This window comes from Nomascus leucogenys, chromosome 7b (assembly GCF_006542625.1).
Source record: "Nomascus leucogenys isolate Asia chromosome 7b, Asia_NLE_v1, whole genome shotgun sequence".
Lineage (NCBI taxonomy): Eukaryota > Metazoa > Chordata > Mammalia > Primates > Hylobatidae > Nomascus > Nomascus leucogenys.
The window spans coordinates 52,562,376-52,588,432 of record NC_044387.1 but is presented as its reverse complement, the minus strand read 5'-3'; the positions used below and the strand labels follow the sequence as shown (position 1 = coordinate 52,588,432).

General features: G+C 51.9%; 1 protein-coding gene and 1 pseudogene across 2 annotated transcripts in view; both read right to left on the bottom strand.

Moving 5' to 3' along the window:
• Positions 1–18,398, bottom strand: part of LOC115835870 — a 24,398-nt gene extending 6,000 nt beyond the window's left edge. The window contains exons 1-6 of the mRNA XM_030815177.1: positions 18,345–18,398; positions 13,976–14,052; positions 13,428–13,480; positions 10,188–10,267; positions 9,417–9,739; positions 336–415 (exon numbers count right to left, since the gene is read on the bottom strand). Coding sequence (XP_030671037.1) covers positions 336–415; positions 9,417–9,739; positions 10,188–10,267; positions 13,428–13,480; positions 13,976–14,052; positions 18,345–18,398 — 667 coding nt within the window. The remainder of the gene's footprint in view (positions 1–335; positions 416–9,416; positions 9,740–10,187; positions 10,268–13,427; positions 13,481–13,975; positions 14,053–18,344) is intronic.
• On the bottom strand, positions 18,103–26,057 carry LOC100606986 (annotated as a pseudogene). Its single transcript, XR_004030836.1, has 7 exons — positions 26,035–26,057; positions 25,755–25,970; positions 24,022–24,204; positions 23,551–23,733; positions 23,223–23,365; positions 19,854–20,041; positions 18,103–18,901 (listed from the first exon to the last, which is right to left on the bottom strand). The product of XR_004030836.1 is annotated as a beta-glucuronidase-like (transcript).

Sequence of the window (26,057 nt, the reverse complement as noted above, 5' to 3'; positions counted from 1 at the left end):
GAGGTTACAGGTGTGAACCACCACACCTGGCCTCCCATCTCTTCAAAATTCAGAACCTTACCTTTCTATCACTATAACACTTTCTCCCTCACAGAATGCATGGTCATTATCAAGAAAAGCAGTAAGGCTGAAGATTTCTAGCATTTCTCTTTCAGTCCCATTGGGTGCTTGCATCTTATTTTGGGTTGCACTTGACATCTTGACATATGGAGTACTTGTCAGTTAGGCTTACAACAGCCTTAGAGTGATCATGTGGGTAATCTTGATGAGAGATATGATCATTAAATTCTAACCAAAACGTAGCATGCAAACATAAAAATAAGAAAAATACTTACATGTGATAAATCCTGCATGAAAGAGAGGATAACGGTGCCCACCTCTTGATAATCTGTCCCGAATCAAGGCAGTAAAATTCCTGCAGAGAAAAAAAAACAGAGTGTCTACCAGCTGCTGGCCTGTGTTAGAGAGGGCTCTTTCTAGGGGCACCAGAGGGAATGGAGTGTAATTCAAACTGTAAGCCTTTTAAAACCCAAGCTAGCTCACTTATTGAGGCTATACTTTTTTTTTTGTTTTTGAGATGGAGTCTCGCTCTGTTGGCCAGGCTGGAGTGCAGTGGTGCAATCTCGGTTCACTGCAAGCTCTGTCTCCCGGGTTCATGCCATTCTCCTGCCTCAGCCTCCCGAGTAGCTGGGACTACAGGCGCCCGCCACCACACCTGGCTAATTTTTTGTATTTTTAGTAGAGACGAGGTTTCACCGTGTTAGGCAGGATGGTCTCGATCTCCTGACCTCGTGATCCATCCGCCTCGGCCTCCCAAAGTGCCGGGATTACAGGCGTGAGCCACCATGCCCAGCCGAGGCTATACCTTTTAACTCAACTCAACTGCAGTAGTTACGACTCTTGTTGCAAGTGACAGAAATCCAACTCAAACTAGCTTAAGCCTAAGACAGATTTATGGATTGTCTCTTGGAATTCATAAACAAGATAGTTCTATCTCTCAGAATTCATCGGCCTTAAGAACTATATGGAGTCAGAGACTCAAACACCACTCTCCTCTCCTGTCTTATCTCTGTTTCTCTGAGATTTGTCCTTTTTTCTCAGCAATTCCCCCAATCCTCTAGTTCACATAATCTGAAGCATGGTTACAGGGAGCTCCTAAATTTTATATTTTGCAATCAGAGAGCCTGGTTCAACTCTCTTTCAGTCTCCCTTCCAAAAATCTGTGAAAAGACATTTATTGGACCGGCCTGGGGCAGGTGCCTTCCCTTGAATCAATCAGCACTGGGCATAGGACAAGTTCACATGATAATCTGGCAACCTAGAAAAAGGAAGTAAGGAGCAGAGGCAGCCCTTAGAAGGCAAGTAGTGCCAGACCGACATTCCCATGGGTGTTCTCTGAATCAACAACCCTACCATTCTGATGTGTTCTTTTGCATTCATTAATATTTGTGTGAGTCTGGAGAAATATACCACGTTCATGGATTGGAACACTCAATATTGTAAAGATCAGTTCTCCCCAAATTGATTTGTAGATTACATGTAATCCTTATCAAAATCCAAACATATTTCTTAATTTTTTTCTTCCTTTTTTTTTTTTAGCAAACCACCACCATCAAGATGAATCTCAACATATGTCTTAATAAATATTGACAAGCTGATTCTAATTTTTTTTTAGACAGGGTCTTGCTCTGTTGTCTAAGTTGGAGTATACTGGTGCAATTATAGCTCACTGCAGCCTCGAACTCCTGGGCTCAAACGATCCTCCCTCCTCAGCCTCTCAAAGTGCTAGGATTACAGATGCGTGCCACTACGACTGGCTAATTCTAAATTTATATGAAAACGCAGGCTGGGCCCGGTGGCTCATGCCTGTAATCCCAGAACTTTGGGAGGTGGAAACAGGTGAATCATCTGAGGTCAAGAGTTCAAGACCAGCCTGGCCAACACGGCGAAACCCCGTCTCTACCATAAAAATACAAAAAAATTAGCTGAGCATAGTGGTGCACACCTGTAATCCCAGCTACTCGGGAGGCTGAGGCAGGAGAATTGCGTGAACCCGGGAGGCGGAGGTTACAGTGAGCTGAGATCACGCCACTACACTCCAGCCTGGTGACAAGAGTGAAATTCCATCTCAAAGAAAAAAAAAAAGAGGAAGAAAATGCAAAGGGCCAAGAATAGCCAAAATACTGGCTTGTTCTGAAAGCTCTGGTTTATGAGATGATCCACTTCTTACTGACTTTAAGATGTGATAAAAGGCTGGGCACAGTGGCTTATGCCTGTAATCCCAACACTGGGAGGCTGAGGTGGGAGGATCACTTGAGGTCAGGAATTGGAGACCAGTCCAGGCAACAGGGCAAGAGCTTGTGTCTGCAGAATAAGTTAAAATAAAATAAAAAAAAAATCAACTGGGCATGATGACACACACCTGTAGTCCTAGCTATCCAGGAGGCTGAGGCAGGAGGATTACTTGAGCCCAGGAGTTCAAGGTTATAGTGTACTATGATTACACCACCGTATTCCAGTGTGGGCAACATAGACCTGTCTCTGAAAAAAAAAAAAAAAAAAAATTAAGAATGAACAAAACCCTAGCAGAATGCTGCCCATAGCTAGTCTTCACTCAGTAATGCCCATTTAGCCATACGGTAGCTCTCAGAAAAAAATATTAATTAGTTCACTGATAGAGCAAGGAAACTCACTCATTAGCTTTAGGTCTGTTTTAGGGCAGACAGGGTAATTGTCTAAAATATCATGGAGTTATTCAAGAAGCATTCATTCAGAATGTATTCTGTTTATGTTCCATCCTACTCCTTCTACCTTGGTCTTCAGCATCCTGGTTTTCGAGCATCCTTGTACATTGTGTTTTTTTTTTTTTTTTGGAGACAAGAGTCTCACTCTGTCTCTGAGGCTGGAGCGCAGTGGTGCCAACGCAGCTCACAGCTCACTGCAACCTCTGCCTCCTGGATTCAAGTGATTCTCAAGTTTCAGCCTCCTGAGTAGCTGGGATTCCAAGCACGTGCCAACATGCCCATCTAATTTTTGTATTTTTAGTAAACACAGGGTTTCATCATGGTGGCCAGGCTGGTCTCGAATTCCTGGCCTCAAGTCATCCACCTGCCATTGCCTCCCAACGTTCTAGGATTACAGGCATGAGGCACCACACCCAGCCTGCTGCACTATCTTTAAATATGGAAATACTGGTATTTTTGTTGGTGTAATACTATTGCTTTGGCCTGAATCTGATATCTGAATTATTTCGTATTAAGACTTTTCATGGAGTTTTGATTCACTAAAATTCCAAGTTGAATAAGGACACACTTAATTATTTTAAAAATAATTTTTCCAGGCTGGGTGCAGTGGCTCACACCTGTAATCCCAGCACTTTGGGAGACCGAGGCAGGTGAATCACTTGAGGTCTGAAGTTCAAGACCAGCCTGGCCAACATGGCAAAACCCCGTCTCTACTAAAAATACAAAAATTACCCAGGCGTGGTGGCGCATGCCTGTAATCTCAGTTACTCGGGAGGCTGAAGTGGCAGAATCACTTGAACTCAGGAGGCAGAGGTTGCAGAGAGCCGAGATCTCACCACTGCACTCCAGCCTGGGTGACAGAGCAAGACTTTCTCAAAAAAATAATAATAATGTTTCCATTATTTCACACTTCGATACTTTTCTATACTATCAAGAGTTAGGGCCGGGCACGGTGGCTCACGCTTGTAATCCCAGCACTTTGGGAGGCCGAGGCGGGCGGATCCCAAGGTCAGGAGATCGAGACCACGGTGAAACCCCGTCTCTACTAAAAATACAAAAAATTAGCCGGGCACGGTGGCAGGCGCCTGTAGTCCCAGCTACTCAGAGAGGCTGAGGCAGGAGAATGGCGTGAACCCGGGAGGCGGAGCTTGCAGTGAGCCGAGATCGCGCCACTGCACTCCAGCCTGGGTGACAGAGCGAGACTCCGTCTCAAAAAAAAAAAAAAAAAAAAAAGAGTTAGAAGATAACACCGACAAAGCAAAGCATCTGATGCAATAATAACATTCTTGAGACGGAGTCTCCCTCTGTCGCCCAGGCTGGAGTGCAGTGGCACGATCTCTGCTCACTGCAACCTCTGCCTCCTGGGTTCAGATGATTCTCATGCCTCGGCTTCCCTGAGTAGCTGGGATTACAGGCGCCTGCCACCACACCCGGCTAATTTTTGTATTTTTAGTAGAGATGGGTTTTCACCTCGTTGGCCGGGCTGGTTTCGAACTCCTGACCTCAGGTGATCCACCCGTCTTGGCTTCCCAAAATGCTGGGATAACAGGCGTGAGCCACCGTGCCCAGCTACTGATGCAATAATAATATTCTTAACTCTGGTTCAAAGACTTTTTGAAGAAGCAGATAAGGAGCATGACAGAATTGGAACTGATTGGGGGAATTGATAAAAAATCTCCATCTAGGTTGGGCTCGATGGCTCTCGCCTGTAATCCCAGCACTTTGGGAGGCCAAGGCAGGCAGATTACTTGAGGTGAGGAGTTCGAGACCAGCCCGGCAAACATGGTGAAACCCCATCTCTACTAAAACTACAAAAATTCACCAGGCGTGTTGGTGTGCACCAGCTACTCAGGAGGCTGAGCCACGAGGATCACTTGAATCCAGGAGGTGGAGGTTACAGTGAGCCACGATTGCACCACTGCACTCCAGCCTGGGCAACAGAGTAAGACCCTGTCTCAAAAAAAAAAAAAAAATCCCCATTCATACATTATGAAACTGAAAGATCAAAATAAAGCAGAACAATTTTTTTGGAGCAAAACACACTGCTTGCCGTCAATAAAAAGAATGCAGTCCTGTCCGGGCGCGGTGGCTCACGCTTGTAATCCCAGCACTTTGGGAGGCCGAGGCGGGCGGATCACGAGGTCAGGAGATCGAGACCACAGTGAAACCCCGTCTCTACTAAAAAATACAAAAAATTAGCCAGGCGTGGTGGCGGGCGCCTGTAGTCCCAGCTACTCGGAGAGGCTGAGGCAGGAGAATGGCGTGAACCCGGGAGGCGGAGCTTGCAGTGAGCCGAGATTGCGCCACTGCACCCCAGCCTGGGCGACACAGCGAGACTCCGTCTCAAAAAAAAAAAGAATGCAGTCCTAACCTTTCCCCCAAGAATTCCATCAGATAATCTCAAAGTAAACAAAATGAAGTGGGATTAAAGATGAAGGACTTAAAGAAAAATATTTGGCCAGGCATGGTGACTCACGCTTGTAATCCCAGCAAGAAGAATTGCTTGAAGACTCAAGCAATTCTTCTGCCTTGGCCTCCCCAGTAACTGGGACTACAGGCGCACACCCTCCGCCTCCTGGGTTCAAGCGATTCTCTTGCCTCAGCCTCCCGAGTAGCTGGGATTACAGGCACCCACCACCGTGCCTGGCTAATTTTTGTATGTTTAGTGGAGACGGGGTTTCATCATGTTGGCCAGGCTGGTCTCGAACTCCTGACCTCAGGTGATCCACCCGCCTCAGCCTCCCAAAGTGCTGGGATTATAAGCATGAGCCACTTGCACCTGGTCTATGTTTAAATATTTCTTTCATTTTATTTGCTAATAGAGTAGAATTATATAATGATTTTTTTTTTTTTTTGAGACCAGGTCTCAATCTGTCACCCAGGCTGTAGTGCAATGGCTCAATCGTGCTTCGCAGCAGCCTCAAATTCTTGGGTTCAAGTGGTCCTCCCACCTCAGCCTCCTGAGCAGCTGGGACTACAGGCACGAATCACTATGCCCAGCTAAATTTTGTATTTTCTGTGGAGACAGAGTCTTGCTATGTTGCCTAGGCTGGTCTCAAACTCCTGAGCTCAAGCAATCTGCCTGCCTTGGCTTCCCAAAGTACTGGGATTACAGGCATAAACCACTGTCCCTGACCTAATAATGCAGAATTTTACTTAATGCTTCATAATATGATTTTAAAAGTTTGTATTTGAAATGTGTTTAAATATGTAGTTTGATCTTTTGAAAAACATTTGAATTCCTAACAGATTATAAAATACTAGTTGTGCCCAGGAGGCAGAGGTTGCACTGAGCCAAGATCGTGCCGCTGCACTCCAGCCTGGGTGACAGAGCAAAACTCCAACTCAAAAAAAAAAAAAAAAAAAAAACTAGTTGTGTTAGGGTTCAAACCAGAGAAGTAGAACAAGTGGGAAAGATACACAGATACAGATATAAACATATAGGGACACACATCTGCATAGATTTATAAAAGGCTGGCTTCTGGCCGGGCACGGTGGCTCAGGCCTGTAATCCCAGCACTTTGCGAGGCCCAGGCAGGTGGATCACCTGAGGTCAGGAGTTTGAGACCAGCCTGGCCAACATGGTGAAACTCTGTCTCTACTAAAATACAAAGATTAGCCAGGTGTGGTGGTGCATGCCTGTAGTTCCAGCAACTGGGGAAGCTGAGGCAGGAGAATTGCTTGAACCCAGGAGGCGAAGGTTGCAGTGAGCCGAGATCGCGCCACTGCACTCCAGTCAGGGTGACAGAGCGAGACTCTGTCTCAAACAAACAAAAAAACTATATAGAGACATACATCTACATAAACGTATTTGTAAAAGCTTGGCTTCTGCATTTGTGGGGTTGGCTAAGCAAGCCCAGAGTCCGCAGGACTGGCGGTCAGGAAAGGACAATCACCGGCAGGCTGGAGCCGCACAGGCAGGGCCAAAGCCTGTTCTTCACAGGCACTCAGGAAGAAAGAGCCAGATGGAAGGGAGCACAATTGTGGACTCAGCTGCTATTTGAAGCCTGTGCTCCAGGAAGTCCTAAGTCCTCTCTTTTTAAAAAAAAAACATATTAACTTTTTGGCTGGTGTGGTGGCACATGTTTTTAGTCTCAGCTGCTTAGGAGGTTGAGGCAGGAGAACTGCTTGAGCCCAGGAGTTAGAATCTAGTCTGAGCAGTATAACAAGACCTTGGTTCTAAAAAAGATTTAAAAAATGGTCTGGGTGCAGTGGCTCACGCCTGTAGTCCTAGCACTTTGGGAGGCTGAGGCAGGTGGACCACTTGAAGCCAGGAATTCAAGACCAGCCTGGCCAACACGGTGAAACCCCGTCTCTACTAAAAATACAAAAATCAGCCGGGTGTGGTGGTGCATGCCTGTAATCCCAGCTGCTCGGGAGGCTGAGGTGGGAGAATCACTTGAACATGAGAGGCAGAGGTTGCAGTGAGCCAAGATCACCCCACTGCACTCCAGCCTGAGTGACAGAGCGAGACCCTGTCTCAAAAAAATAAATAAGAATTTTAAAAATAAAACTTTTAATTTTTTATTTTTTTCTTTAGCAGCACATTGAGAAGTTGAGTAAACTTTTAATTTTAAAAGTTTTAGAATTACAGACAAATTGCCAAGATACCAGAGTTCACATATACCCTTCTACCTGGCTTCCTTGTTATTAACATCTTAAATTAGTATGTAAATTGCTACAGTTAGAAAACCTGGCTGGGCATCTATGATCCCAGCACTTCGGGAGGCCAAAGTGGGAGGATTACTTGAGTCTTGGAGTTCCTAGCCTGGGCAATACAGTGAGACTTTGTCTCAGTTAAAAAAGAAATTTAAGGCCGGATGTGGTGGCTCACGCCTATAATGCCAGCACTTTGGGAGGCCGAGGTGGGCAGATCACTTGAGGTTGGGAGTTCGAGACCAGCCTGACCAACATGGAGAAACCCCATCTCTACTAAACATACAAAATTAGCCGGGCGTGGTGGCGCATTATCTGTAATCCCAGCTACTCGGGAGGCTGAGGCAGGAGAATCACTTGAAACCAGGAGGCGGGGTTGCGGTGAGCTGAGATCTCGCCATTGCACTCCAGCCTGGACAAAAAGAGCAAAACTCCGTCTCAAACAAAAAAAAAAAGAAAAAAATGAAAAAATTTTTGGCGAGATGGGGTCTTGCCCTGTTGCCCAGGCTGGAGCATAGTGGCACAGTCACAGCTCACTGCAGCCTTAAACTCCTGGGCTCAAGCAATTCTCCCTCCTCCGCCTCCCTAGCAACTGGGACTAAAGTGTGTATTACCACACTGACTAACTGAAAAAAACAGTTTAGAGAGATGCGGTCTCGCTATGTTGCCCAAGCTAGTCTCAAACTCCTGACATCAAGATCTTCCCACCTTAGCCTCCCAAAGTGCTAGGATGTCAGCCACCATGCCCGGCCCCAATAAACCAATACTGATACACTATTATTAACCAAGGTTCATCTTGATTCAGATTTACCATTTCCCCTAATGTTCTTTTCCTGTCCCAGGATCTCATCCAGGAGACTATACTACATTTAGTCCTTAAGTCTCCTCAGGATTGCTGGAGTGCAATGACTCCATCTCAGCTCATTGCAACCTCCGACCACTGAGTTCATGCGATTCTCCTGCCTCAGCCTCCCAAGTTGCTGGGATATAGGCACCTGCCACCATGCCTGGCTTTTTTTTTTTTTTTTTTTTTTTTTTGAGAGGGAGTCTCCCTCTGTCACCCAGGTTGGAGTGCAGTGGGGCAATCTTGGCTCACTGCAACCTCCACCTCCTGGATTCAAACGATTCTGCTGCCTCAGCCTCCTGAGTAGCTGGGATTACATGTGTGTGCCACCACACACACTGCAAATGTTTTGTTGTTGTTGAGACAGAGTTTGAGATGGGGTTTCAGCATGTTGGCCAGGCTGGTCTCAAACTCCTGGCCTCAGGTGATCCACCTCAGCCTCCCAAAGTGCTGGGATTACACGTGTGAGCCACCCGCCCGGCTTGGCTAGGTTTTTGTTTTTTTTTAAATGTGGTAGCTGGGGTCTTGCTATGTTGCCCAGGCCTCCCGAAGTGCTAGGATTACAGGCGTGAGCCACCGCTTCTGGCCTAGGAGGTCACTGTGATACCCTGTTTGAAGGGGACGAGGCCTGGACAGGGCAGAGGCTGTGATGGGAGCCCCCTCTTCCCTTCCCATCTATTACTCACTGCCCTTGCCCAGTTTTCTCCACTTCCATTTTTTAATTTATTTTTAGAGACAGGGTCTCACTCTGTTGTCCAGGCTGGAATGCAGTGGTGTGATCATAGCTCACTGCAGCCTCCATTCCTAGGCGCAAGTGATCCTCTCGTCTCAGCCTTATAAGCAGCTGAGACTATACGCATGGGCTACCACGCTGGGCTAGTTACTTGCTTTATTAGTGGGTAGAGACGGGGTCTCCCTGTGTTGCCCAGGCTGGTCTCAAACTCCTGGCCTCAAGCATCCTTGCACCTTGCCCTTCCTAAGTACTGGGATTACAGGCCACCCTGCCCTGCCTCTCCAGTCCCTGACCATCCCCACGGCCAGCCCTGGAAAGCCCAGCAACGAGGAAGCCAGGCTGGGGCAGGAAGCACACAGCAGCCTCCTCTCGCGCCCACTGTATTTGGGGGCAGGCGCGGGAGGACCTAGGCCTGCTGTGCCTGCATTAGCACCTGCACCTGGCAGATCTGCCAGTCGACGCTGGAACACGCAGTGCCGCCCAGGGCACCGTACTGGTCCACACTGTGCCTATAGTCCCACACGTGGCCCACATGGCCTGAGAACAGGAGGCTGGGGAGAGAAGAAGAGGTGGGCCAGGGCGCCGGGCCACCCCAGGCTCCAGGTGCCCAGGCTCACCTCCTAGGAGGCAGCGTGGGGAAGGGGGTGGGCTGCACCTAATGGTCTGCAGCTCCCTCAGTGACAGCTGGTTGAGGGTGACTCCCTTGGTCTTGGCCATGAACATGGGTTTCCTGGAGCCCTCGTGGGCCTGGTGGAATGGCATCTGGGTCCCGGAGAGGAAGGTGGCACTGAGGCGCTTCCTCCATGCCCTGATCTGCCTCCACTGCCTGCGCCCCCCTCCTTTTTTTTGATACCAAGTTTCGCTCTGCCACCCAGGCTGGAGTGCAGTGGCATGAACTCACCTCACTGCAACCTCCACCTCCCAGGTTCAAGTGATTCTCCTTCCTCAGCCTCCTGAGTAGCTGGGATTACAGGAGTGTGCAACCACACCCAGTTAATTGTTTATTTTTAGTAGAGACGGGGTTTCACCATGTTGGCCAGGCTGGTCTCAAACTCCTGGCCTCAAGTGATCTGCCCGCCTCGGCCTCCCAAATTGCTGGGATTACAGGGGTAAGCCACCAGGCTGGGCCACCTGCGCCCCTTCCTGAGCTCCCCCACCCTCTGTGGAGCACCCCATCTCCTCGCCCTCCCCCTGGCTGCTACACACTCACCCCTTTGCGGACCAGGTAATAGGCGAGGTCAGTGGCCAGCATGTCGAGGTGAGAACCTGTCCCATGTTCTCTCAGTGAATCTAGGGGCACAGATGGGTGAGTGGTGAGCCCTGGGGACCCTGGGGTCTGAAGGTGCCAGGCCCAGGCCCAGGCCCAGGACCAGCCCCTCTGCCAGGATGTCCCTGCCTTGGGCAAATCCTCTCTTACCCACTCAGCTCTGTCTCATTCTCAGCTTGAACCATCTTCTCATAATTATTGATAATGTTTACATGTGCTACTAATGCTTACTGGCCTGTATCTTTTACTGGCCTTTATGTTTCCAAAGAGTCCTTATTTTTGGCATGCATCACAAGTTCCTGGAGGATTTGTTTTCTTTTTTAGGAGACAGGGGCTTGTTCTGTTGCCCAGGCTGGAGTGCAGTGGCCATCATAGCTCACTGCAGCCTGGACTCAAGGGATCTTCCAGCCTCAGCCTCCTGAGTAGCTGGAACTACAGGCACGCACGCCACCGTGACCAGCTAATTTGTTGTTGTTGCTGTTTTAGGCTTTTGTGAGACAGGGTCTTGCTCTGTCACCCAGGATGGAGTGCAATGGCGCAAACATGGCTCTCTGCATCCTTGACCTCCTGGGCTCAAGGAATCCTCCCACATCAGTCTCTGGAGTGGCTGGGACCACAGGTACATGCCTTCATGACTGGCTAATTTAATTTTAGAGACAGGGTCTCGCTATGTTGCTCAGGCTGGTCTTGAACTCCTGGGCTCAATCAATGCTCCTGCCAGAGCCTCTCAAAGTGCTGGGACTACAGGCATGAGCCACCAGCCCTAGCCACTGGAGAATTTATTAAAAATACAAATTGCAGGGGACCACCCCCAGAGTCTCTGATTCAGCCTTCTGGAGTGGGGCCTCACATTGCATTCCTCAGGAGTTCTGAGGTGATGCTGGTACTGCTAGTTGGAGAACTAGCTTCGAGAAACACTGTTTTCTTTTTCCTTTTTTTTGGAGATGGATTCTTGCTCTGTCACACAGGCTGCAGTGCAGTGGCAAGATCTCTGCTCACTGCAATCTCCATCTCCTGGGTTCAAGCAATACTCCTGCCTCAGCCTCCAGAGTAGCTGGGATTACAGGCATGTACCACCACACCCAGCTAATTTGTATATTTTTAGTAGAGACAAGGTTTCACCATGCTGGCCAGGCTGGTCTCAAACTCCTGACCTCAAGTGATCTGCCCACCTTAGTCTCCCAAATTGATGGGATTACGGGCGTGAGGCTTCGTGCCCAGCCAACAAACACTGATTTCAAGACACATCCTGAACTATTTAGGAATAAAATGATGTGATGATGGGAATTTGCTTTGAAATAAGGGGGTGAAGGAGTGGGGCAGGGCTGCGGGTAAAGACAGCTGGAGCCAGGATGTCTGTGAGTTATTACTGAAGCTGGGTGTTGGTACATAGGGCTTATTATGCATTCTCTAGCTGTTATATACAGACACTTCCCATAATAATTGATTTTAAAAGAAATCAGCCAGGCAAAGTGGCTCATACCTGTAACCCCAGCACTTTGGGAGACGAAGGTGGGAGGATGGCTTGGGGCCAGGAGTTTGAGACCAGCCTGGGCAACATAGGAAGACCCTGTCTCGACAAAAAATAAAAAAATTAGCCAGGCATGGTGGTGCATGCCTGTAGTCCCAGCTACTCCGGAGACTGAGGTGGGAGGATCACTTGAGCCCAGGAGTTCGAGGCTGCAGTAAGCTACGACTGCACCAATGCACTCCAGCCTAGGTGAAAGAGAGAGACCCTGTCTCCAAAAAATATTTTTTAAAGATATTTAATTTATTTATATATTTGTAGATGAAATTTCACTCTGTCATCCAGGCTGGAGTGCAGTAGCATGATCCTGGTTCACTGCAACTTCCATCTCCCGGGTTCAAGTGATTCTCCTGCCTCAACCTCCTGAGTAGCTGGGATTACAGGTGTGGGCCACCACATCCAGCTGATTTTTGTATTTTTAGTAGAGACGTGGTTATGCCATGTTGGCCAGGCTGGTCTCAAACCCCTATACTCAAGTGCTCCAACTGCCTTGCCTCCCAAAGTGTGGGATTCCAGGGATGAGCAACCATACCTGGCCATTTTTTTCTATTTTTTTGAGACAGTGTCTCACGTCACCCAGGCTGGAGTGCGGTGGTGCGATCTCGGCTCACTGCAAGCTCAGTCTCCCGGGTTCATGCCATTCTCCTGCCTCAGCCTCCCAAGCAGCTGGGACTATAGGCGCCCGCCACCACGCCCGGCTGATTTTTTGTATTTTTAGTAGAGATGGGGTTTCACCATGTTAGCCAGGATGGTCTTGATCTCCTGACCTCGTGATCCACCCTCCTCGGCCTCTCAAAGTGCTGGGATTACAGGCGTGAGCCACCGCGCCCGGCCCACACCTGGCCTTTTGTATAAATTTTCTTTTATTAAAAAGAGTTCTGGTCAGGCCAGCTGACAGGCCCCAGGCCCCTTGACTCTCATCTACTTCCACTGCATGGCAGCAGTTTCTGTCCCTTCCCTGTTCCCCAGGAGCAGGAACGTGCACACCTCTTCTTCCCTGCCCCAGGTCCTCCAGCCCCACCTTGCCTCCTCCCAAAGCCACCCTCTTGGCATGCCCATCCCAGTGCCTGGGACCTAGGGGAGGGGAGGCAGGTGGGTGGTGTCTTGCCTGCAGCGTAGAGATGACACCCGTGGCCACCTGGAGCACGGCACTCAAGGTGCCTGGCACTTCAAACACAGCTTCCTTGTCCTCCTGGGAGGCATATGGCAGGAGGTGTACAACCATCACCACAACCAGCCTGACCGTACAGGGGCGGGAGGAGACAGGAGAGAAGCCAGGCTGGGGGACAAAAATGAGGCACAGGGCAGGGGACTGGCTCCCCAAGACTCACCCAGGAGCCTCCTCTCCCCCAACCAGGTTGCCCAGCCCCTTTCCCCTGGAAAGAGGATCAGGGAAGAGGATCAGCATGGGGTGGGAGCTGGGGGGAGGAATCTTTTGCATAGTCCTAGGAGGGAGGCAGGAGCCCTGAGTCTCTCAGTACCAGGCACCACTGCCATGGGTGACCCCTGGCCTTCATGACCTCAGGGCCCATAGGCAATGAATGAAGGTTTCACCAGGAGCCACAGGCCCCTGCCTTCTGGTTTCAGGTGTGTCTGCGGGTCCTAACAGGTGCTGAGGGTGACTCTCCCTGGGGAAGAGGGGCAGGGCGTGTCACCTGCTTGGAGCAGCTCTGAGTCCACACCCAGGGGATTGCCCGCAATGGCCCCACTGCAGGGACAGGGATTCACGGTGAGCAGGGCTCCTGGCAAATAGCCCTGACACTGACACACACATACACACACACACACACACACACACACACACACACACACACACACACACAAACGGAGAACCAAGACCTGGTGGCCAGAGCAACCACCTGTAGCTCAGCCTCTTTCCTGGTCCAGTCACTTTGGGTGCAGAACACTTGTTCCCAAGCACCGAGTCACCCTGGGTGCAGGACACTTGTCTCCTGACACGTCCCCACATGTCAGGTTGAGGGCAGCGGGCTGGGCCCACCAGGAGCCTTGCTGGAAAGCTCTGGCCCTGCTCAGACACATTCACTGGCTTGGTCGCCCCCATCTTAGTGAGAGCTGGGGCTCCATGCAGGGTCCCCCGCTGAGCAGATAATGTGGCTTTCTGTCCCACTCTGCCCTTCCCAATCCCTAAGGCTATGCAGCAGCCACACCCACCAAGCCCTCGGGACACTGAAGCCTCACCCACCTCCCCACGGGCAGGACATCGCCGCGCTTCCGCACCTCCAGCCGCCGCTCAGAGTCTCGGTCAGCGCCACCGCTTGGCTGTGGGAAGCCAGGGCAGGACGGTCAGGGCAGCCGGGGTCCTCCCCTGAAGCACAGTTCCTGCACCTCACCCAGCTTACCTCAGAATCCAGTGGCTCTAGCGGAGGGGCTGAGTCCTCTGCAGGTGAGTGTACTCCGGGAAGAGGACGTCACGTTCCCTGTGGGAGAGGAGGAGCAGGGGCTCAGGTGGAGGCTCGGGCAAGGCCTGCCTGTGACACTGGGACACTGCAAGCCTGGGTCACCCCTGGAAAAAGTGTCGCCCTGCAGCACTCCACCTGAATGAGGGATCCACTGATCTCCCAGGGACAAATCAGTCTTAAGGGAAAAAGAAGCCAGGAGTGGGGCCATGTGAACCAAGGACTGGGTCTGAGCTGTGGGACCTCCAGGAGTGAGGCTTTGCCAGGAACACCCGAAGCCTGAGTCTCTGTCACTCAGCATCTCCAAGCGGGGGCCAGAACAGGGAGGAGACCCATGTTGGGTATGACTTGGCCATGGGAGGTTTCGTTTGAGGACCCCAGAAATAGCTGGGGTCCATTCAAGGGCTGCTCCAACCAGCTGAGACGCCCTGCTCCTCATTCAAGTAGGCAGGGCAGAGGCAGAGGTGCTGTGAGTGATGGTCCTGTTTTCTTATTTCTTTGTTTTGTTTTTGTTTTTAGAGACACAGTCTTGTTCTGTTGCCCAGGCTGGAGTGCAGCAGCACAATCAGCTCACTGCTGCCTTGATCTCCTGGGCTCAAGCGATCCTCCTGGCTCAGCCTCCTGGGTAGCTGGGACTACAGGGACATGCCACAATGTCCAGTTAATTTTTAATTTTTTGTAAAAATGGGGTCTTGCTATGTTGCCCAGAGTGGTCTGAAACTCCTGGTTTCAAGTAAACCTCCTGCCTTGGCCTCCCAAAGGGCTGGGATTACAAATGTGAGCCACCACACCTGGCCTTTTTGTTGTTGTTGTTGCTGTTGCTGTTGTTTTTGAGACGGAGTTTCACTCTTGTTGCCCAGGCTGGAGTGCAATGGTGCGATCTTGGCTCACTGCAACCTCTGCCTCCCAGGTTCAAGTGATTCTCCTGCCTCAGCCTACCAAGTAGCTGGGATTATAGGCACCCACCACCACGGCCGGCTAAGTTTTTGTATTTGTAGTAGAGACGGAGTTTCACCATGTTAGCCAGGCTGGTCTCAAACTCCTGACTTCAGGTCATCCACTCACCTTGGCCTCCCAAAGTGCTGGGTTTACAGGCGTGAGCCACTGTGCCCGGCCTGTTGTTGTTTTAAATAAACCAGCTCTACTGAGATATCATTCACAAATAATTTACCCATTTTAAGTTTACATTTTAGTGTACAACCATCACCAAAACCAATTTTAGAACATTTTCATCACCCCATAAAGAAATTCTGTACTCAAGGCCAGGCACGGTGGCTCCTCCTCGAACACCTGAGGTAAGGAGTTCGAGACCAGCCTGGTCAACAGATAGTGAATCCCTGTCTACTAAAAATACAAAAATTAGCTGGGCATGGTGGCGTGAGCCTATAATCCCAGCTACTCGGGAGGGTGAGGCAGGAGAACTGTTTGAACCCAGGAGATAGAAGATGCAGTGAGCCAAGATCGCAACACTGCTCTCCAGCCTGGGCGACAGAGCAAGACTCTGACTCCGGGGGAAAAAAAATATTAAAATTTAGCCTGGCATGGCAGCGCACGTCTGTGGTCCCAGCTATTTGGGAGGCTGAGTGGGGAGGATCGCTTAAGCCCAGGAGGTCAAGGTGGCAACAAGCTGTGACTGCACCACTGCACTCCAGCCTGGGCAACAGAGTGAGACCCTGACTCTGAAAAACAAACAATGAAAGAAATGTTGCAAATGGAAATGACAAGTGGTGGCAGGAATTGGGCACTCTATGAGACAACAGACATCCTGGATTGGAGACTCAGGGACAGGCTCTTAGAACAAATGGCCTTTATGCTGAGTCGAGTTAACCAGGAGGGATGAAGGGAAGAGGCTCCCAACAGAGGGACCAGTCCGTGCTCAGAACTCCCAGCACCTGCCCAAGGCCTCCATAGAACAGACCGTTTTGTTTTGTTTTTTTGAGATACAGAGTCTCACTCTGTAGCTCAGGCTGGAGTGCAGTGGCGTTATCTCAGCTCACTGCAATCTCTGCCTCCCGGTTCGCCGGAGGCGATTCTCCTGCCTCAGCCTACCTAGTAGCTGGGATTACAGACGTCCACCACCACGCCCAGCTAATTTTTGTATTTTTAGTAGACAGGGATTCACTATCTGTTGACCAGGCTGGTCTCAAACTCCTGACCTCAGGTGATCCACCCACCTCAGCCTCCCAAAGTGCTGGGATTACGTGCATGAGCCACCGCATCTGGCCTAGAACTGTTGTTGAAGCCGGTTTTCTTCTTCTTTCCTCAGTTCTTTTCTTTTACATCTTCCCCCGATCATTGCTCTGCCCATCCGAAGGCTGTGGCTGGCACAGGACGGAACAGAACCCCCTAGCCTCAAGTTCCAAACAGACACTCTCCAACAGCCAGGCTCTCAGATGGGAAGCTTCAAAGCCTTGTGACAGCCCGGGTGAACCTCTCCAGCCTGAGCGCTCCCTCCAATTCCTGCCCCGGAAACAGGCATCTCCTCTGGCCACCTCCCAAAGAAGCCTGTCTGGAAGCCTCAGGCACCCGCTCCTGGAAGCCTGTACTATTTGCAACAAAGAGCCTGTCCACCCAGTCGTGCTGAGCACACCCCTATTCCCCCGAGCTCTGAATTGTCCTTTGCCCAGGCTGGGACAACATCTCAGAGCCTTCTGCCTGCTGCAGACTCAGCTCAGCCCAAAGCACTCCATGAAACTGGGGTGTGGCATCTGCCTCAAGGAGCATTTCTACAACCTCTGCTGCCTCTACCGCAAATGAAAACTCCACCTCTGAATGCTGAGTTAGAACTGCGCGATTGTAAGGAAGAAAAAGTTGGGCAGTACTGGTGGCTCACAACTGTAATCCCAGCACTTTGGGAGGGTGAGGCAGGTGGATCACCGGAGGCCAGGAGTTCAAGGCCAGCCTGGCCAACATGGTAAAACCCCATCTCTACTAAAAATACAAAAATGAGCCGGTCACAGGGGCTCACGCCTATAATCTCAGCACTCTGGGAAGCCGAGGCAGGCGGATCACCTGAGGTCAGGAGTCTAAGACCAGCCTGGCCAACATAGTGAAACCCTGTCTCTACAAAAAAATGCAAAAGTTGGCCGGGCATGGTGGTTCACACCTGTAATCCCAGAACTTTGGGAGATCAAGGCGGGTGGATCACAAGGTCAAAAGATGGAGACCATCCTGGCCAACATGGTGAAACCCCATCTCTACTAGAAATACAAAAATTAGCCAGGCATGGTGGCACGTGCCTGTAGTCCCACCTACTTAGGAGGCTGAGGTAAGAGCATCGCTTGAACCTGGGAAGTAAAGGTTGCATTGAGCTGAGATCACACCACTGCACTCCAGCGTGGGCAACAGAGCAAGAGTTCGTCAAAAAAAAAAAAAAAAAAAAAAAAAAAAGCAAAAGTTAACTGGGCGTGGTGGCACACATCTATAATCCCAGCTACTTGGGAGGCTGAGGCAGAAAGATGACCTGAGCCTGGGAAGTCGAGGATGCAGTGAACCGAGATCGCGCCACTGTACTCTAGCCTGGGCAACCAGAGTGAGACCCTGTTTCAAAAAAAAAAAAAAAAACAGGCCAAGGACAGTGGCTCATTTGTGCCTGTAATCCCAGCTACTCAGGAGGCTGAGGCAGAAGAATCACTTGAACCCAGGAGGCCGAGGTTGTAGTGAGCTGAGATCGTGCCACTGCACTCCAGCCTGGGCGACAGAGTGAAACTCCGTCTCAAAAAAAAACAGAAAAAGAAAACTACAATTTGGGTGGGTAATATTTGGTTCCCTGAACTGTCCGGGTATGGATGGCCCTCCCATTGGGCTGGGACGGGACGCTCATCTCGGATAGCACACGCCCACCCCAGTCTGCTACCTGCCAGGGTCTCCTTCCCAATCCAGCCCAGGGCAGGCAGGGGGCACTCACTTGAAGCAGTAGCCAACAGATTCCAGGTAGGATGCAGGCTCGTTGGCCACAGACTACATCACCATGGCAGGGTGATTCTTGTCTCTGAGAACCGGTTTCTCCACCACCCACATGTGGTGATGCATAGACACGTTGTTGAAGAGCTGCCAGCGGGCCAGGAGGGAAGGGACAGAGGGTCACAGTGTGGCCCGCGGGCTGCCCAGGCAGAGCGGATGCGCGACAGGGACTCATGGCAGCATCAGGCCCACAGCAGGACACTCATCGATGACCACAATCCCATACCGGTCACATATCTGCAGCATCTCCTCCTCGTAGGGATAGTGGCTGGTGCGGAAGGCATTGGTGCCAAGCCAGCAAAGCAGGTTGAAGTCCTTCACCAGCAGCGGACAGTCGAAGCCCTTCCCTTGGATCTAGGGGACAGCAGAGCCAAGTGACCCCTGTCCCTGTCGAAGCTGCACTTCCTCCGAGAGCCACGACCCTGGAGAGCCACCCCATGAGCCCCCTCTCCAGCCCAAGCACCGGCTCCACTGCGGGGTGGTTTGGAGCCATTTGCCTCATTGCCCTGAGCTGCCCTCAACTGCAGGACACAGGGAAGGCGAAAGTGGAAGGTGACCAGAAGCAGCCCCACGAGGACCCAGGAGCCCCAATGCACGTCTGCATCCTCATGTTTGTTGACGCTGTGGAAATAGAAAGGTTTCCAACTGATGAGGAACTGGCTCTCGGTGACGGGCACAGTGCGGATCCCCACAGGGAGTGTGTAGACGTCAGAAAAAGGCCCCAGTGACGTCTGTGCAGTCAGCCGCACCTATGACAGCCAAAGCGCCAGGTGTGAGCACCCCGACAGCCTGAGCCCCATCTGGCCTGCCCTACAGCAGGAAGACCCCTCATGCACCCCAGCAGCCGCCTCTGGGCCTGCAGAGAAGCAGCAATCAGAGGCTCTGCCCTTCACTGGCTGACCCTGGGACCTGCCCTTCAAAATCAGGCCTTCTCCTTGACCAGAGGAGGTGGCTCATGCCTGGAATCTCTACACTTTAGGAGGCTACGGCAGGAGGATCACTTGAGTCCAGGAGTTCAAGACCAGCCTGGGCAACAGAGCAAGACCCCAACTCTATAAAAAAGTTTTTTTTTGAGACAGTCTCACTCTGTCACCCAGGATGGAGTGCAGTGGCGTGATCTCAATTCACCGCGGCCTCTGCCTCCTGGGTTCAAGCAATTCCCCTGCCTCAGCCTCCCGAGTAGCTGGGATTACAGACGTGCACCATCATGCCCTGCAAATTTTCGTATTTTAGTAGAGACCGGGTTTCACCATGCTGGCCAGGCTGGTCTCCAACTCCTGGCCTAAAGTGATCCGCCCGCCTTAGCCTCCCAAAGTGCTGGGATTACAGGCGTGAGCCACCATGCCCAGTCTACAAAAAAAATTTTTTTTAATTAGCCAGGCATGGTGGCATGTGCCTGTAGTCCCAGCTACTCAGGAGGCCAAGGTAGGAGGATTGCAGCTCAAAGCTGCAGTGAGCTGGGATCAGGCCATTGCATTCCAGCCTGGGTGACAGAGTGAGACCACCACAATAAATAAATAAATAAATAAATAAATGAATAAATAAATTAAAAATCTGGGCCTCCCACCAACGGTGGGAAACATCAGAAAGCTCAGAGGACCATGCCTGCCCATTCACCTGTCCTGGGCTCCTGCTGAAGCCAGGGCTACCAGATGGGGTTTGCAAAAGACCTCCCTTAATCAAGTCTCAAACCACTATTACCTCCCATGAGCACAAGTAGGCGGGGTGTTCGTGCATCAGGTACAGCCACCAGAGGTTGGTATCCGGCGCCTTCAGCTGGCCCTCGGTCCCAGCCTGGTTGTCCACGACTTTGTTTTCTGCATCCAAAAGACACACTTCCAACTTGAACTGGTTACTGCACTTGACAGAGATCTGGTAATTCACCAGCCCTGCAGGAGGCAAGAGAGACCAAGGCTTAGGTAGGGACATGACCTGGGTCACACAAACGGGAATGCTCCACAACGACCACTCCCAGGCAGCCATTTGCTTCTGTTGCTTTTTTTTTTTCTTTGAGATAGAATCTCACTCTGTCACCCAGCCTGGAGTGCAGTGGCATGATCTGGACTCACTGAAACCTCTGCCTCCCAGGTTCAAGTGATTCTCCTGCCTCAGCCTCTGGAATAGCTGGGATTACAGGCACCTACCACCACATCCAGCTAATTTTTGTATTTTTAGTAGAGACGAGGTTTCACCACGTTAGCCAGGATGGTCTTGATCTCCTGACCTCATGATCCGCCTGCCTCGGCCTCCCGAAGTGCGGGATTACAGGCTTGAGCCACCGTGCCCGGCCCTGAACCAACGCGCCCGGCCCACTTTTTTTTAATTTAATTCTTAAATTTTTTTTGTTTTTGTTTTTTGATATGGAGTCTCACTCTGTCACCTAGGCTGGAGTGTAGTGCTGCGATCCTGACTCACTGCAACCTCCACCTCTACAGTTCAGGTAATTCTCCTGCCTCAGCCTTCCGAGTACCTGGGAATATAGGCATGCACCACCATGCCTGGCGAATTTTTGTATTTTTAGTAGAGACAGAGTTTTGCCATGTTGGCCAGGCTGGTCTCGAACTCCTGACCTCAGGTGATCCACCCGCCTCAGCCTCCCAAGGTGCTGGGATTACAGGTGTGAGCCACCGTGCCCGGCCCCCAAAAATGTTTTTTTAAATAAAAAAACACGTCGGGCTCGCTGGCTCACGCCTGTAATCCCAGCACCGTGGGAGGCTGAGGCGGGTGGATCACCTGAGGTAAGGAGTTCGAGACCAGCCTGGCCAACACGGCAAAACTCCACCTGTACTAAAAATACAAAAATTAGTCGGGCATGGTGGCACACGCCTGTAATGCCAGCTACTTGGGAGGCTGAGGCAGGAGAATTGGTTGAACCTGGGAGGCGGAGGTTGCAGTGAGCCAAGATCGTGCCACTTCACCACTCCAGCCTGGGCGACAGAGCAAGCCTGTCTCAAAAAAAAAAAAAAAAAAAAAAAAAAATTTTTTTTGACCAGGCGCAGTGGTCACACCTGTAATCCCAACACTTGGGGAGGGTGAAATGGGAGAATCACTTGAGCCCAAGAGTTCAAGACCAGCCTGGGTAACATAGGGAAACCACATCTTCCCTAAAAATAACAAAAATTAGCTGGGCATGGTGGTGCGTGCCTGCAGTCCCAGCAGCCCCAGGTACTTGGGAGGCTGAAGTGGGAGGATTGCTTGAGCCAGGAGTTTGGGGCTGCAATGGGCTACGATCTTGAGGCAAGGTAGGTAGTCAAGAAGTGACCGTGTCCTTCGGACATGCCAACCACGGCACTGAGACGTGATGTGTGAAGAAGCATGTACAGCTACAGCCCATCTGCACCCAGAGGATGACCCAGAACGTGCTTAGAGTGACACCTCTTCCAGCTCCTTACGAATTCATCATGGAAGACTCCCAGAAAGGGAGTTTCCCCAGTAATAATCAGCGCTCTCTCATCCCTACGAGCAGCCTGCCCTGAATTCTCTCTCTCAGGGTGAACCATGTATTTTGCACCTCACTATGTTTTTTGAGATGGGGTCTTGCTCTGTCACCCAGGCTGGAGTGCAGTGTTGCAATCTCAGCTCACTGCAACCTCCACCTCCCGGGTTCAAGCAATTCTCCCATCTCAACCTCCTGAGTAGCTGGGATTACAGGCACAAGACACCACCCCCGGCTAATGTTGGCCAGGCTGGTTTGAACTCCTGAGCTCAAGAGATCCACCCACCTCGGCCTCCCAAAGTGCTGGGATTATAGGCATGAGCCACCGCGCTCAGGTCATTCTGCACTTCCAAAATACTTTTTCCTTTGCAATAAATTGCTCTATGCTGCATCACCTTTGCTGTGTGATTCTTGTTTAAATTCTTTATTTATTTTAATTATTTATTCTTCTTGAGACAGGGTCTATGTTGCCCAGGCTGGTCTCGACTTTTGAGCTCAAGCAATCTGCCCACCTTGTCCTCCCAAAGTGCCGGGATGACAGGCACTAGCCACCACATCCAGCCTAAATCCTTTGAAACTTAGAATTACAGCCCCACAACAGCTGTCAATCATCTCACCACTGCCATCCAGCCTGGGCGACAGTGCAAGGCCTCATCTCAGAAAAAGATATATTAAAAAAAAAAAATTAATAAACTATTTTTTCTTAAAGACAGGGTATCCCAGCCATGTGCAGTGGCTCATGCCTAAAATCTTTGCACTTTGGGAGGCCAAGGTGGGTGGATCATCTGAGGTCAGGGGTTCAAGACCAACCAGGCCAATATAGTGAAACCCTGTCTCTACTAAAAAAAAAAAAATACAAAAATTAGCTGGACATGGTGGCAGGTGCCTGTAATCCCAGCTACTCGGGAGGCTGAGGCAGGAGAATCACTTGAACCCGGCAGGCGGAGGTTGCAGTGAGTCGAGATCGCACCACTGCCCTCTGTAACCCTGGGCTACAGAGTGAGACTCCAGCTCAAAAAAAAAAAAAAAAAAGACAGTGTCTTCCTCTGTTGCCCAGACCAGAGTGCAGTGCAGTGGCATGGTCACAGCTCACTGCACCCTTGACCTCCCGGGCTCAAGTGATTCTCCTGCCTCAGCAGCTGGGACTACCGGCACGCATCACCATGCCTAGTTAATCTTTAAATTTTTTGTGGTGATGGTCTCGCTATGTTGCCCAGGCCGGTCTTGAACTCCTGGCCTGAAGTGATCCTCCTACCAAATCCTCCTTACAAAGAGCTGGGATGACAGGCGTGAGCCACCGTGCCTGGCCCCTCGAAGCTGCCTGTTCCTTGAGCACGATGTCTAGGAAGGGGAGATGGAGTGAGAGCAGCACCGTGGGGAAGGGACAGGATTGCCACCCTGAGCTGTGTGACGCTAGGCCAGACCCCTCTTCTCCAAGCAAGATCAACCACATGAGTGATTTCAGGAGCCCGTGCCCGCTCACACAGCCTGGATTTCAGCTTTGTAGGTGGATGGGAACCTGTGAGGGTTTAGAGATGCTGGGAGAACCTTTTTCCTGGGAGAGCTTTCCAAACAGGGAACAAACAGAGCCACCCTGGGCCCCGGTGAGGGAGGATCCTACCAAAAGCCCTCACCACTGTCTCGCTCCATGCCGGTGGTGACGGTGATGTCATCGATGTAGGTGGTGGGTGTCGAATACAGAAGCACAGACCACTGCAGTCCCGCGTAGTTGAAGAAGTCAAAGTCTGTGTTCTGGACAGACTAACCCTTGGGATACCTACGGCAGGAGGACTGTGGTTTGCTGGGCCCTTGCCCTGGGTCCTTTGACTTCAGCTCACATGCCTCCTGGGCCTCCCCAGATCCAGGGCCTTCTCTCTGCGAAGGCCACCTTGTCCCTAGCAGGAAGACCACAGGGTGGGGTGGGAAGGTGGGTGCGTGCAGTGGAGGCAGGATGGTCCCCACTTGGAGGTGTCGGTCATGTACAGATGGTCCCTGGTGGCAGGGTCGGGGGGTGAGCATGTTGTGGATGGCGATAGTGATGCAGAGGTGGGAGGGCAGGGGCCCCACCTGAAACAGGCTGCTGATGTTGGCCTCGAAGGGGAGGTAGCCCCCTTCATGCTCTAGCACGTTGACCCCATTCACCCACTGCCGACATAGGAGATATGGGGGGAGCGGTCGGCAATCAGGGCATGAGGAGGAGCCCTGCTATCGGGCACTCCCTCACATAACCTGCAGCATGGGGCTCAGGGGCCTGCCAGCCAGACGGGAAGAATGGCATCCCAATGGGGTACATCAGGCCACCTATCCCCCAGGGCAGGCAAGGCCCCCCACCGTCCCACCCCAGGAGACAGGCTGTGGGTGGCAGCTGGGGGTCCCATGCTGTTCAGCAACCATGCCCACCCACCCGCCCTGCCTGCTCCTAGCCACACTGACCACGATGGCATAGGAGTGGGCACTGCCAATCAGCACCACTCCTGTGCGCAGGTCCTGGATCCATCGCTCCAGCAGGGTCACCTCCTGTTCGTACCACACCCAGTTGACAAAATGCCATAGCCGCCAGTCCTGGCCAATGTCGTTGAAGCTGGAGGGAACCGGCGTGTCCCAGGTGGGGCCCGACTACGAAGAGAAGGGCCGGGCTCAGCTCCTAGGCCCCCAAAGGGATCCGGGACCAGTGTACTGCACAGCCGCGCCCCCAGGCCTAGCACAAGCCCTGACACACGGCGAGGACTCCTGGCGGAAAAGACAGATAACTTGCTGAAGACAGGTCAACTGCCAGGGCGGTTTGTGCACCTGGGCCAGTGGGGCCAGGAGTTCCTCCTCGGAGCGAAGGGGACCCAGTATCTCCCAAGACAGGGGTGAGCCCAGGGGCACATTCCAGCCCAAGGCAAGAAGGTTCAGACCTGTGACTAAGAGGCAGATGACCCACTGCCTGTCACAAATAGAAAGGCTGTTTGGGGGGATAGGGAGCCTTTGCCTAGGACACTGTGAGTGGGGCACACACTGGCACCCAGCCCTCTCCTCCCTTCCTCCTGTACTGAATACTGCAAAGTCAGAAAAAGAGGACGTACACCAGGCAAACGCGGCCGAGACCTCACCCGGTCCCATTTCTCTGCTGACCACATCTAAGTCAGGAGGGGGACAGGGGTGGCATCCTTGGCCTGATGTCACGTCCTGTCCTCTATCTGAACCTTGAAAACCAAGGTACCTTCCTGCCTGTCAGAGCTGACCTTAGAATGTCTAAACTGTCCCCTCCTCCTGATCCCCGGGCCCAGCTCTGTGCAGTGCATGCTGCTCAGGCCTGACGAGTGTCTGAGTGGCTTATGCCCTTAATCAGCGCTTTGGGAGGTCAACGTGGGAGGATGGCTTGAGGCCAGGAGTTCGAGACCAGCCTGGGTAAGGTAGTGAGACTCTATAATCTTTTTTTTTTTTTTTGACGGAGTCTCACTCTGTTGCCCAGGCTGGAGTGCAGTGGTGTGATCTTGGCTCACTGCAACCTCCGCCTCCCTGGCTCAACCAATTCTCCTGCCTCAGCCTTCCAAGTAGCTGGGATTACAGGCATGCACCACCACACCTGGCTAATTTTTATATTTTTAGTAGAGACGGGGTTTCACCATTTTGGCCAGGCTGGTCTTGAACTCCTGGCCTCAGGCGATTCTCCACCCTTGGCCTCCCAAAGTGCTGGGATTACAGGCGTCAGCCACCGAGCCTGGCGGATGTTTTGGTTTTTTTTTTAGTTAGCCAGGCATGGTGGCCCCAGCTAACTTGCAAGGCTGCGGCAGGAGAATCACTTGAGCTCAGCAGTTAGGATTGGGCCACTCCGCTCCAACCTGGGCGGCAGGGCCAAACCCAGCCTCAGAAACATTTTAAAAATTAAAAATAAACATTCAAAAGAAGGACACTGCCCGGGCTCAGCCTTCGCCTCGGGAGGAGGCTAGGCAGGAGCGCTTCCTCCTCCTCCCGCCTCCTCCATCCCGGTCCTCCCGGGTCCCCTGGGTCCCCTGGGTTCCCCAGTCCCCACCCCGCGCCCCCAAGCCCGCTGACCTTTAACCTCCTCCGGGCCCCCAGTTCCCAGGCGCCCAAGGAAAGGAGCCTGCGAGAGGCCGGGGCTCCCCGACTCCCACCGCCCGGGCTTCCGGACGCCTCCCGGCCCTGCCCCGAGTACGCACCTCCCGCAGCGGCCGCCCGTATCACTGCTCCTCGAAACTCGAGTCAGTTGTCGGAGAAGTCGGCGCGGAAGCTCCAGAGACTGCCCAGCTCCTAGCGCTCCACGACGGGCTCTCCCTGCAGTGCCAGCGCAGCCACACAACAGCGGTCCGAACGCCACCCGGGTAACCGCCGCCCCACAGGACACAGCGCCGACTCCCCGGCTCGGCCGCCGTCGGCTGGGTTAAGAGCAGCGCTGGAGGAGCCCGGCCGGCGAGTCACGTGACGCGTCAACCCCGTGACGCGCCTGAGGTCGTCCGCGCCAT